Here is an 11,487-nt window from a genome sequence, read left to right as displayed (position 1 = left end):
AAGATTACATGAATTCATGTAATCTTCTTTGAGACTACAATTTCAGACTTAACTAAGTCATTCACTAGTGTCTTGGCAGCGTTTATGGGTTCTTTAGACAGGTCTCTAACTGGTTTTCTTTCCAGGGTCATTGAAATCTTTGGCTTCCTACCTCTGCCAGGCTTGTTCTGCACAGTGTGGCTCTCCTTGAATTTCTCGGTGACGCTTCTCATTTGAGTTCTTGACGCTTGGAAATGCTGTTATAACTTTGTATATCCTTCTCCTGCTTCCTAAGCATCGACAATTCTTCAAGTCTACAGTGATTTCCTTAGTTTTTGGCATGATGCTTTCTCAAGTGACAGCTCAAATCTTAACTGAAGTTTTTATACCGCGTGTAAAGCAGCTCTTGGCTCTCCTGACTGTAACCTCTCTGTGGCAGCTTCTCACAGACTCAATCAACTCTTCTTCCCCTCCCCCCTCAAAACAAACACAAACACAAACACACACACACACACCACACACACACACACACACAGACACACACACACAGAGACCCCCTTCCAAAAACCCATCAAAGAGTAATACAATGGCTCCATCTATAGGATAAAGTAGAGAGTCGCAACAGGAAGTTACCCCAAAATCTGAGGTTTCAAACAGGAAGTTGGGTTTCCGAACTTTGACGGGCCAGAACCGGCACACGCTTCGACCAAAACTCACAATTTTCGGAGGACTTCTTCCAAAAATTGTCAAGGAGGGGCTGACAACATTTGAAGTGAATCTGGTCACCCTTCTAGAAACTGGACATCACACTATAAAATATGTCATTTCCTGCTATAAATAGGTGGTGCTACAACAATTGTATGAATATTGACATATGGATGTGTGCAGATAGGTACCATTAACAATCCTGTAAAGTTTGATGCAGTTTGGACAAAGTATGGCCGAAATATAGCAAATATAAAGCAACTTCCTGTTTTGTGGCGAGTGATCGAACTTTGAGGGGCCATAACTTCCACGCCCTTCAATGAAAAGTCCGAAACTTTTGCAATTTAACTTCGTCTATGTCTTAAGAACAAATTATCAAATTTTGAAGTCAATCGGATAATGCGTCTAGGACTAGTTCGCGTTCAAGCGACCCCTGGAAATGGCCAAAAACACACAATTTTTTCACCTTCCGGTCAAAATAAAAATACTTTCTGTTGGGTTTAGAATATGGCTCCAAGAGACTTTTTGGTGCGTCATGGGATGTTACATATGTGTGCAGATTTTCAGATTTTTAGGCGCAACGGGCTTGAGGGGCTGTTCCGTTTAAAAATGTAGGTGGCCGCTACCGAGGCCATTTTGCCACACCCATGCTCAAGACCCCTAAATTCTTAAATTTTTCGCCGTGCCTGACGCGTCTGCAAATTTTCAGGAGTTTTGACGCATGTTAAGGCCTTCAAAAAGGCAATCAAAGAGGCGGAAAAAGAAGAAAAAAAATAATAATAATAATAATAATAATAAACCGAACGAAAACAAGAGGGTCCTTGCAACTCGTTGCATGGCCCCGTTGGGCCCACGCAACTCGTTGCTCGGGCCCTAATTAAAGCTGCGAGCAGCGTTGAACGGGCCCTCGCACCCGGCGCCCGTCGGGGGAGCAGTGACCGCGGGACCCCGGCAACCGCGGGGTCAACGCAGGTCGCAGGGCACACGCTGGCGTAACAGTTCACACTTCCCAGATGTAAAAATTTAAAATAAAAGCTTTTATGCTAATTATTTTCTGTGATAATATTTTTCAGAGCTCATCATCTGTGACAGCTCATGGCTCTCCTGACTGTAACCTCTCTGTGGCAGCTTCTCACAGACTCAATCAACTCCTCTTCCCCTCCCCCTCAAACACAAACACAAACACACCCACACAAACACACACAAACACAGAGAGAGATACCCCCTCCCAAAAGGAGATAAAACTCAGTTTTAACTTGAGTTTACAAGCTTTGAGCTTTGAGCAAAAGCATTTTTTTAAAGTTCTGTTATTGGGTGCATATATAAATCATTTATGCTTAAACAAGGCTTATAATGAAGTTATTTGAACAGTGAATATCTCATCTGCCTAAAGTCAGGGCGAAGCCACTAACCAGCTGTGGGGATGGGTATCATTAGGATTTTATCTTTATCCATACAGACCCCTATCAGTCCAGCTCAGACTGTTACTGGTTTAAGAGAGTGAAGTTTATAGCAATTTGTAAAATTTGGAGATTAGTGACAAACTAACCAGTTAGACTACATACAGACAAGCTTTCATTTTAGCTGTTAGTAACAGTTTCCCATGAGCTAAACCAGCGTGCTGTGCTTCGTGTTAAACATGTCATGAGACTGTGGACAACGCTGAAAATATTACTTTACTAACTACTGGCCGAACAGGCGCTTTGACAAAGAAAAGGTAAAGGCCAGCAGCTTTTACTTTTCAATGCACTTGTCGTCAACTTGAGTGGCTTATATTCAGCTGGTTCACCTCGACGTCGGTGGATGTAGACGTGCACTTTTCCTGTTGCCGTACACTGAGTAACACGAAAAAATCAACTGACCCCTTGTGAAATTTCCTAACTGATCAAAACCAAACTGTAAAGACAGCATTAATCCACGCTCAGCTTTGGTCAAGGGGAGACATATGGTAAGATTACATGAATTCATGTAATCATCTTTGAGGCTACAATTTCAGACTTAACTAAGTCATTCATTAGTGTCTTGGCAGCGTTTATGGGGTCTTTAGACAGGTCTCTCACTGGTTTTCTTTCCAGGGTCATTGAAATCTTTGGCTTCCTACCTCTGCCAGGCTTGTTCTGCACAGTGTGGCTCTCCTTGAATTTCTCGGTGACGCTTCTCATTTGAGTTCTTGACGCTTGGAAATGCTGTGATAACTTTGTATATCCTTCTCCTGCTTCCTGAGCATCGACAATTCTTCAAGTCTACAGTGATTTCCTTAGTTTTTGGCATGATGCTTTCTCAAGTGACAGCTCAAATCTTAACTGAAGTTTTTATACCGCGTGTAAAGCAGCTCTTGGCTCTCCTGACTGTAACCTCTCTGTGGCAGCTTCTCACAGACTCAATCAACTCCTCTTCCCCTCCCCCCTCAAACACAAACACAAACACACACACACACACACACACACACAGAGACCCCCCTCCAAAAACCCATCAAAGAGTAATACAATGGCTCCATCTATAGGATAAAGTAGAGAGTCGCAACAGGAAGTTACCCCAAAATCTGAGGTTTCAAACAGGAAGTTGGGTTTCCGAACTTTGACGGGCCAGAACCGGCACACGCTTCAACCAAAACTCACAATTTTCGGAGCCAGTCTTCCAAAAATCGTCAAGGAGGGGCTGACAACATTTGAAGTGAATCTGGTCACCCGTCTAGAAACTGGACATCACACTATAAAATATGTCATTTCCTGCTATAAATAGGTGGTGCTACAACAATTGTATGAATATTGACATATGGATGTGTGCAGATAGGTACCATTAACAATCCTGTAAAGTTTGATGCAGTTTGGACAAAGTATGGCCGAAATATAGCAAATATAAAGCAACTTCCTGTTTCGTGGCGAGTAATCGAACTTTGAGGGGCCATAACTTCCACGCCCTTCAATGAAAAGTCCGAAACTTTTGCAATTTAACTTCGTCTATGTCTTAAGAACAAATTATCAAATTTTGAAGTCAATCGGATAATGCGTCTAGGACTAGTTCGCGTTCAAGCGACCTCTGGAAATGGCCAAAAACACACAATTTTTTCACCTTCCGGTCAAAATAAAAATACTTTCTGTTGGGTTTAGAATATGGCTCCAAGAGACTTTTTGGTGCGTCATGGGATGTTACATATGTGTGCAGATTTTCAGATTTTTAGGCGCAACGGGCTTGAGGGGCTGTTCCGTTAAAAATGTAGGTGGCGCTACCGAGGCCATTTTGCCACACCCATGCTCAAGACCCCTAAATTCTTAAATTTTTCGCCGTGCCTGACGCGTCTGCAAATTTTCAGGAGTTTTGACGCATGTTAAGGCCCTCAAAAAGGCGATCAAAGAGGCGGAAAAAGAAGAAAAAAAATAATAATAATAATAATTAAAGCTGCGAGCAGCGTTGAACGGGCCCTCGCACCCGGCGTCCGTCGGGGGAACGGCGACCGCGGGACCCCGGCAACCGCGGGGTCAACGCAGGTCGCAGGGCACACGCTGGCGTAACAGTTCACACTTCCCAGATGTAAAAATTTTAAATAAAAGCTTTTATGCTAATTATTTTCTGTGATAATATTATTCAGAGCTCATCATCTGTGACAGCTCATGGCTCTATTGACTGTAACCTCCCTGTGGCAGCTTCTCACAGACACAATCAACTCCTCTTCCCCTCCCCCCTCAGACACACACAGACACACACACACAGAGACCCCCTTCCAAAAACCCATCAAAGAGTAATACAATGGCTCCATCTGTAGGATAAAGTAGAGAGTCGCAACAGGAAGTTACCCCAAAATCTGAGGTTTCAAACAGGAAGTTGGGTTTCCGAACTTTGACGGGCCAGAACCGGCACACGCTTCGACCCAAACTCACAATTTTCGGAGCCAGTCTTCCAAAAATCCTTAAGTCTGTCCTGACAACATTTGAAGTGAATCTGGTCACCCGTCTAGAAACTGGACATCACACTATAAAATATGTCATTTCCTGCTATAAATAGGTGGTGCTACAACAATTGTATGAATATTGACATATGGATGTGTGCAGATAGGTACCATTAACAATCCTGTAAAGTTTGATGCAGTTTGGACAAAGTATGGCCGAAATATAGCAAATTTAAAGCAACTTCCTGTTTTGTGGCGAGTGATCGAACTTTGAGGGGCCATAACTTCCACGCCCTTCAATGAAAAGTCCGAAACTTTTGCAATTTAACTTCGTCTATGTCTTAAGAACAAATTATCAAATTTTGAAGTCAATCGGATAATGCGTCTAGGACTAGTTCGCGTTCAAGCGACCCCTGGAAATGGCCAAAAACACACAATTTTTTCACCTTCCGGTCAAAATAAAAATACTTTCTGTTGGGTTTAGAATATGGCTCCAAGAGACTTTTTGGTGCGTCATGGGATGTTACATATGTGTGCAGATTTTCAGATTTTTAGGCGCAACGGGCTTGAGGGGCTGTTCCGTTAAAAATGTAGGTGGCGCTACCGAGGCCATTTTGCCACACCCATGCTCAAGACCCCTAAATTCTTAAATTTTTCGCCGTGCCTGACGCGTCTGCAAATTTTCAGGAGTTTTGACGCATTTTAAGGCCCTCAAAAAGGCGATCAAAGAGGCGGAAAAAGAAGAAAAAAAATAATAATAATAATAATAATAATAAACCGAACGAAAACAAGAGGGTCCTTGCAACTCGTTGCATGGCCCCGTTGGGCCCACGCAACTCGTTGCTCGGGCCCTAATAATAATAAACCGAACGAAAACAAGAGGGTCCTTGCAACTCGTTGCATGGCCCCGTTGGGCCCACGCAACTCGTTGCTCGGGCCCTAATAATAATAATAATAATAATAATAAACAGACCGAAAACAAGAGGGTCCTTGCAACTCGTTGCATGGCCCCGTTGGGCCCACGCAACTCGTTGCTCGGGCCCTAATAACACAGATAGGTGTCCTGCACTTCATTCTTCGGAAAGAAAGCCTGTCTGTTGTCATTGCTCTCTCTTTATTTACTTCTACTATCTCATGTGCACGAATTAAGTCAAATGTGCACAATTTCGCATGAAATCCCAAGTAGTAGCCGGATCCTCCTTCAAGGGCACAATGGGGCGATACCAGCGCGGATTTATGTGATGTTGTGATGATCCGGTCCAGATCCGCACTGGATCAGATATGGCTCAAGTTGGCCCGATCTTGGACCAAATCCAGTATGGAACTAGGCCGGAATCTTCCTTCTGTTCAGCCCCATGCATTTAAAAAAATCCTCTTTGTATGTATATTTATCACTATGTCATCCACCTCGCCGTTATAACGCGATGCGTTTATGTCTCGTAATAGCGTGAAAATATCTTGTTATAACAACAACATTTTCATAATATGATGTGATTTATGTAACGCAGAGGCGGTCCTGGCTAGATTTGCGCCCTGGGCGAACCATCCCTTGCCTGCCGCCCCCCCCATCCGCCCCACAAAAAAAGGACTTACCCCCAAACCCCTCCACCAACACAACAATATATTATATTATTTGTATTATTTTATTACATATAATCTTAAATACAAAAACATAACTAGAACAAAGAAAAACAAGATCAGTAAATTAAATAGTGTATATAAATTACACATGCTTGAAAAATCCCCGAAGAAAGCAAAAAAAAAAGCAACTCTATATATAATCTTAAATAAGCTGGAAGCAGTTTGTGTTGTGTGGCCTGGCATCAGTCTGTCCCCCGCCCCCCTCCCCCTTGCCTCTTCGGACACACACAACCTGTATGACTCTCAGCAGCAAGTTGACGTGACAATGAGGGCCCCAGCGCCCACTACACTAACTTGACATGGAAATGAGTGGTAGTCTAGAAAACTGGCGAGCTTTGTTTTGAGTTTAGGTTTTTGTTTGTTTGTTTGTTTGTTTGTTTGTTTGTTTGTTTGAGGGTGCTCGTGCGCCCTCACATAGATTGCGCCCTGGGCGGTCGCCCACATTACCCATAGCAAAAACCGGCCCTGATGTAACGAAAGGGCTTTCGTCGACTGAAAGTCAATGGACTGAGACTAAAACAATGGCACAAATGATAGCAAAACAGCAAGTCAAGGTGGACTGCAAAGATGGACTCCAGTTGTACTGAATGCCTAAATGCTAGGATGTGGACATGTTACATATTACATATTATTAACAGTGTAGTAAAAGTTTTTGTTTTTTTTTTAAAGTCGAGCCACATAAAAATTACTTATTAAATTTTAACACATCCATAATAACAATCGACTAATGTAATGTACTCATAGCCTACTTAGTTATATTTTTACTTTTGATTCTAACGTTTATTTTATAAATGATGGCCTATTTGACAATTAGTACAGGGTACGTAGTGTGCCAGTAAGTAGCCTAATAGAAACTCCACTTTCGTTGTATTTCACAGGAATCCATTTAACATCAAGTTGCCAAAGACAATCGGGATTTTTATGGCCAGGTTGGATCTGGCGGATTATGGCAATTTAAATAAACACACTGACACCTGCAATCTTTTCTTGAGAAGCTGAGAAGCATCTCTGGTGCTGCCTGTGTGGAGCTGGCAGCCGGAAGCTGTGATCAGCTGATGGGGGAGGAGCTGCAAGAGAGGTGAGCCATCTTCCCCCGGCAGACTGGTACACTCGATAGAGCCTGGGAGAGAAGGATACGAGATATCATCCGGGGATCCCGGTGTCTTTTGGAGGTAGAGACGAGTGTTAGACGCCAAGACAACCGGTGTCAGTCGGAAAGGAAAATATCTGCAGGACTGCTCAGGATTTCCGCACCAGAGCTGACGGAGGAATATACCCACTTTTAACGTCAGACACAAGACTCCAGTACAAAGAACCGAAAACATTGAGCCAGGAGCGGGCATTAATATCGAAATAAAAACCGTATGTAACCGAGGGAGGAAAATGCAAACGTTCTGAAGATAGGCGATGTAAATAAGCATGTAGTCCTTACAGTGCGAAAGGCGTTTTGCATCTCCAGTAAATGTAAACAAACAGCTATTCAAGCTAGCTGAAGTTAGCCGATTCGGGGTTAGCTTTCTGCTGCTAGCACACATAGCTAACGTCAGGTAGTAGGACCGAAGCAGACCGAAGGTAAACCGGACCGAACAAGCCTGGCTTTGGATTGAAAACGAAATTTATCTTCAGTGTAGTAGTGTCCAGTGGATGACAGCTGTTTGTGTAATCTCAGTGTGCAGTTATTAGCACAGTTAGCTCAGCTAACCTCGGCTAAATATTATTTGCATTAGCAGTCCAGAATAATAACATTACCACTAGCACAGTAAATGTAGAACAATGAAGACATTTGGCAGTACCAACGGTACATCTGTTTTTGACCTGGCGTCGTTGTAAATGTTTTTGCTGTGAGAGAGATTAAAGACTTCCATGGCTGGTGTAATGCTACAATAGATAATCTGTATATCCAGTGAAGTCCAGCTGATTGGCTGAAAAGAGTAGAACGTAGAGATGAAGGAAAACAACTTCATGACTTCTTAAAGATTTAATCACATCGCTACCCCGAGCCAGTGGGCTGTCTTCGCGTTCTTCGCTGCACCGCAGGGAGAAAATTTCAGTTTTACATGCTGCACTTTTAGTCTGTTTGACAGTAACAGTCCTTAGCTGGTGAGTTTGGTTGGTTTGTACTCTTAGCTGCAGTAGTAGTGCAGGTCGGACCCTCTGTTCAAAGCCGCGGTTGAGCCCGGCAGCATGGAGTGGGTTGTTAAATCGATCTAAATAGCTAGTCGATTTATTTGAGTATATAACAACCCCATCTAAGCCACAGGAGAATATACGTGTAGACTTTCGATCATTGTAGCCTTGTTATGAATATCCCTCTACAGAGTATTTGAAGGAGACCACCTCCTTGTCAGAGTTTGTATTATGTAGCTGTGTTTGAGGGCCCAACAGTAAGCCTCTCAGCTGTGTTTTGGTTGCCAGTGGCCTCCCCTCCCCCAGTCTTGAGACTCTTGATTCTCCCCGAGTGTTGGACTCTGTTCGCCGGGTTTCCACTTTATTTCTTCTGAAGTAAGGCCGTGGCCCGAAGTCTCAGTTCTCTGGACTCCGAAGCAGTTGAAAAGTGGATGTAATGGAACTGATGTTTGCCGAGTGGGAGGACGGGGAGAGGTTCTCCTTCGAAGACTCGGACCGGTTCGAGGAAGACTCTCTGTGCTCCTTCATCTCAGAGGCCGAGAGTCTCTGTCAGAACTGGAGGGGATGGAGGAAGCAGTCTGCCGGACCCAACTCCCCTACTGTCAAGATGAAAGGTTGGAGAAAGACACATATCACACATAAACCTCCATTCATTCAGAATACTAAGAAATATTGCATGAATTTCTATAATGTGTGTGAAAGGCTCTCGTGAAGTTAATTACAAGGACATTAGCAGTATTGCTTGTTGCCAGGAAACCTATTGTATATTGGATCTTAATCTGCTGTTTTTCGAGTATAGATCAAGCGGAGTAATACAGTAGAGACACATAGTTGTTAGTTTGGTAATTTTCCAAACCCTGTGACCGTTCCTAATATTATTGCAACTCAAACAAAAAACAAGTCCAGTGCTCCATCTGCTTGTGTTCCACTTAGCTTGGTCAGTTTACCACTGTGCATATGTTTCAAAGCAGGACTGACATATTAGTCACTGAACCTTTTCAAATTCAAGAAAATAAAATACTGCAGTAGATTGTTTTAGTTAGTCAAGAAACTACTACTCCTGTCACCATCTCAGCCTTTTGGAAGAGCACTTGCACTGTGTATTTTAATCATTATGGCTTATAATGCTATTGGAGGTGTCCAGAACCCACTGGCTACAGGTGGATGTGATTCCTGACCAGTCCGTCAGCAGCATACAGCCTGTGTGTGTGTGTGTGTGTGTGTGTGTGTGTGTGTGTGTGTTTCTCAGTGCCCCACAGCAACCTTATGGTCTTCTTCAGGGTTATTCTCTAGAGACTCCTCTGTGCTCTTGTTTATTAAACCCATCAACAAGCAGAGAGCTGTGAGTGAGGAACTGCAACCAGTGCTAGTGAATGACACACTCACAGCCTTTACATGCAGCTTATTACTCTGCTAACTATCAGAATAAGAGTTCAGTCAGAATAGGCTGTTTTACTCTAAAATTCATGTAATTCTGTCTGAGAGGTTGGTTTAAACTCCTCACATTTTTTCTAAAGATGGAAATGTGTTCTTGTTGATTCTTCTTTTAACTATGTTTTATGTCTGCACTCACCCATATGATATTTAATAGTGTCCAAGAGTTTCCAAGTCATGATGTGTGCTGGGAATGGCTTTCCTTTAGTCATTTAGCAAAAAAGAGTACCGAAAGAGTTTCTTTAGTAGGGGACATAACATTATTCCAACAAAAGAGCCAAATGCTCAGAGCAGCTGCATCTTTGTCAGAAGCTTTGATCTTGGTCAAGAGCTGGGTATAGTCTTGGGTAGGACAGAACTGCTTAGCCTACTGCCTGTGGAGAATGAAAAAAATGGTTTTATTATTCAAGCCAGTCAGTCATTGCAAATTCATACTGTACTCCCCAACATTGTTCAAACCCACAAAAGTAAATTTTGAATCTAGCGCTAAAGTACTAAAAATGTCAGGTGGAATTATAGAGAAATATGCATGAAACTATGTCAGACAAGGCATCATGTGACAAGACATGTCAAAAAAAGTTAAATGGTGAAAGAGGTGTTAAAATATGGCTGCCTGTTCACTCCAGGCAAAGCTGCACTCACTGATAAGAATTTCTTGCCTCCTACTTGCCTGACCATAACTAGTGTGTTTCTCTGGCTAAGAATATTGCACAATATATTGGACTACAGCTGCTAAAATAAGTTGATTAGTCCATTAGTTGATTGACAGAAAATTAATTGGCAGCTATTTTTTAAAATCAATTAATAATTGTTTTTGTTATTTTTCCATCTATAATGATTCCCATCCCAATCTTCTGTTTGTCTCTGGCAGCAGTATAACCCTAACTCCATGTTTATGCCAGAGAGTGCTGGTCAGTGTGACGCAACACACGCTAGACCGGAAAATACAAGAAACACAAAGAAATTCAGATTTTTCGTCTATTATGTCACACTACAGGGCCTATTTATCGTTGAATTTGTCCAAACTGCCTGCTACCTGCTACATGTCTTGCAGAACTAACTGTGATCAGACCCTCAACCGTCACTGAGCCTGTACTTGTAAAGGTTTTTCTATAACCCCATTCAGGCTGACAGAGCGACGTCTCTAAACCTGTGCCAGTGGTCTGTCCAAAAGAGTCCGTATCCTTCAGCCAACCCTCCTTCACCATTCCACTTCTGACCAGGGTTAGAACACAGGTCAGAGGCTGGACTGGAGCCTCAACTGAACTTGTGTTGCTGTCATGATCAGAAAATACCAATGGTACTTGAATATCATTTAACCAACTCACTGAAAAGAGAGAGCGAGAGAGAGAGAGAGAAAGAGAGGGAAAACAAGGAAAGAGGGAAATAGAAAGGAAGCATATGGACAGACAGAGAGGTGAAAATGAAACTTAATTTTTTATGAATTACACTGCACCAAAGTTTCTACTAACACTGTGAAGCAAGGAGACAGCTGTCTTGGGGTCCAACATAGGTCATACACAACACACATGGAGTTTAATCTGTGTCATATGCATGTCTCCCGTCTGAAAGAGGTATGTTGACATATTTTAGGTTTCCCCAAGACTGTCAAAGCATTCAGAAAAATGTCTGTATCTTGCTATGTCTACTAAGGACTTACCTGTCAGTTGCTAACTTTAGTGATGTAAAGTTATACTATAATTCAGTGGTAATAT

The 11,487-nt window shown here is 42.6% G+C and overlaps 1 protein-coding gene across 1 annotated transcript in view; it reads left to right on the top strand.

The window, feature by feature from the left end:
• The first annotated feature begins 7,246 nt into the window (after window positions 1-7,246).
• zswim8 (zinc finger, SWIM-type containing 8) overlaps window positions 7,247-11,487 on the top strand; it is a 34,760-nt gene continuing 30,519 nt past the window's right edge. Inside the window, exon 1 of the mRNA XM_018700329.2 lies at window positions 7,247-8,952. Coding sequence (XP_018555845.1) covers window positions 8,775-8,952 — 178 coding nt within the window. The 5' untranslated portion in view covers window positions 7,247-8,774. The remainder of the gene's footprint in view (window positions 8,953-11,487) is intronic.

Source organism: Lates calcarifer, linkage group LG16_LG22 (genome assembly GCF_001640805.2).
Source record: "Lates calcarifer isolate ASB-BC8 linkage group LG16_LG22, TLL_Latcal_v3, whole genome shotgun sequence".
Lineage (NCBI taxonomy): Eukaryota > Metazoa > Chordata > Actinopteri > Centropomidae > Lates > Lates calcarifer.
Note: the sequence above shows the minus strand (reverse complement) of the source record. Positions and strands in the feature narration are given on the sequence as shown.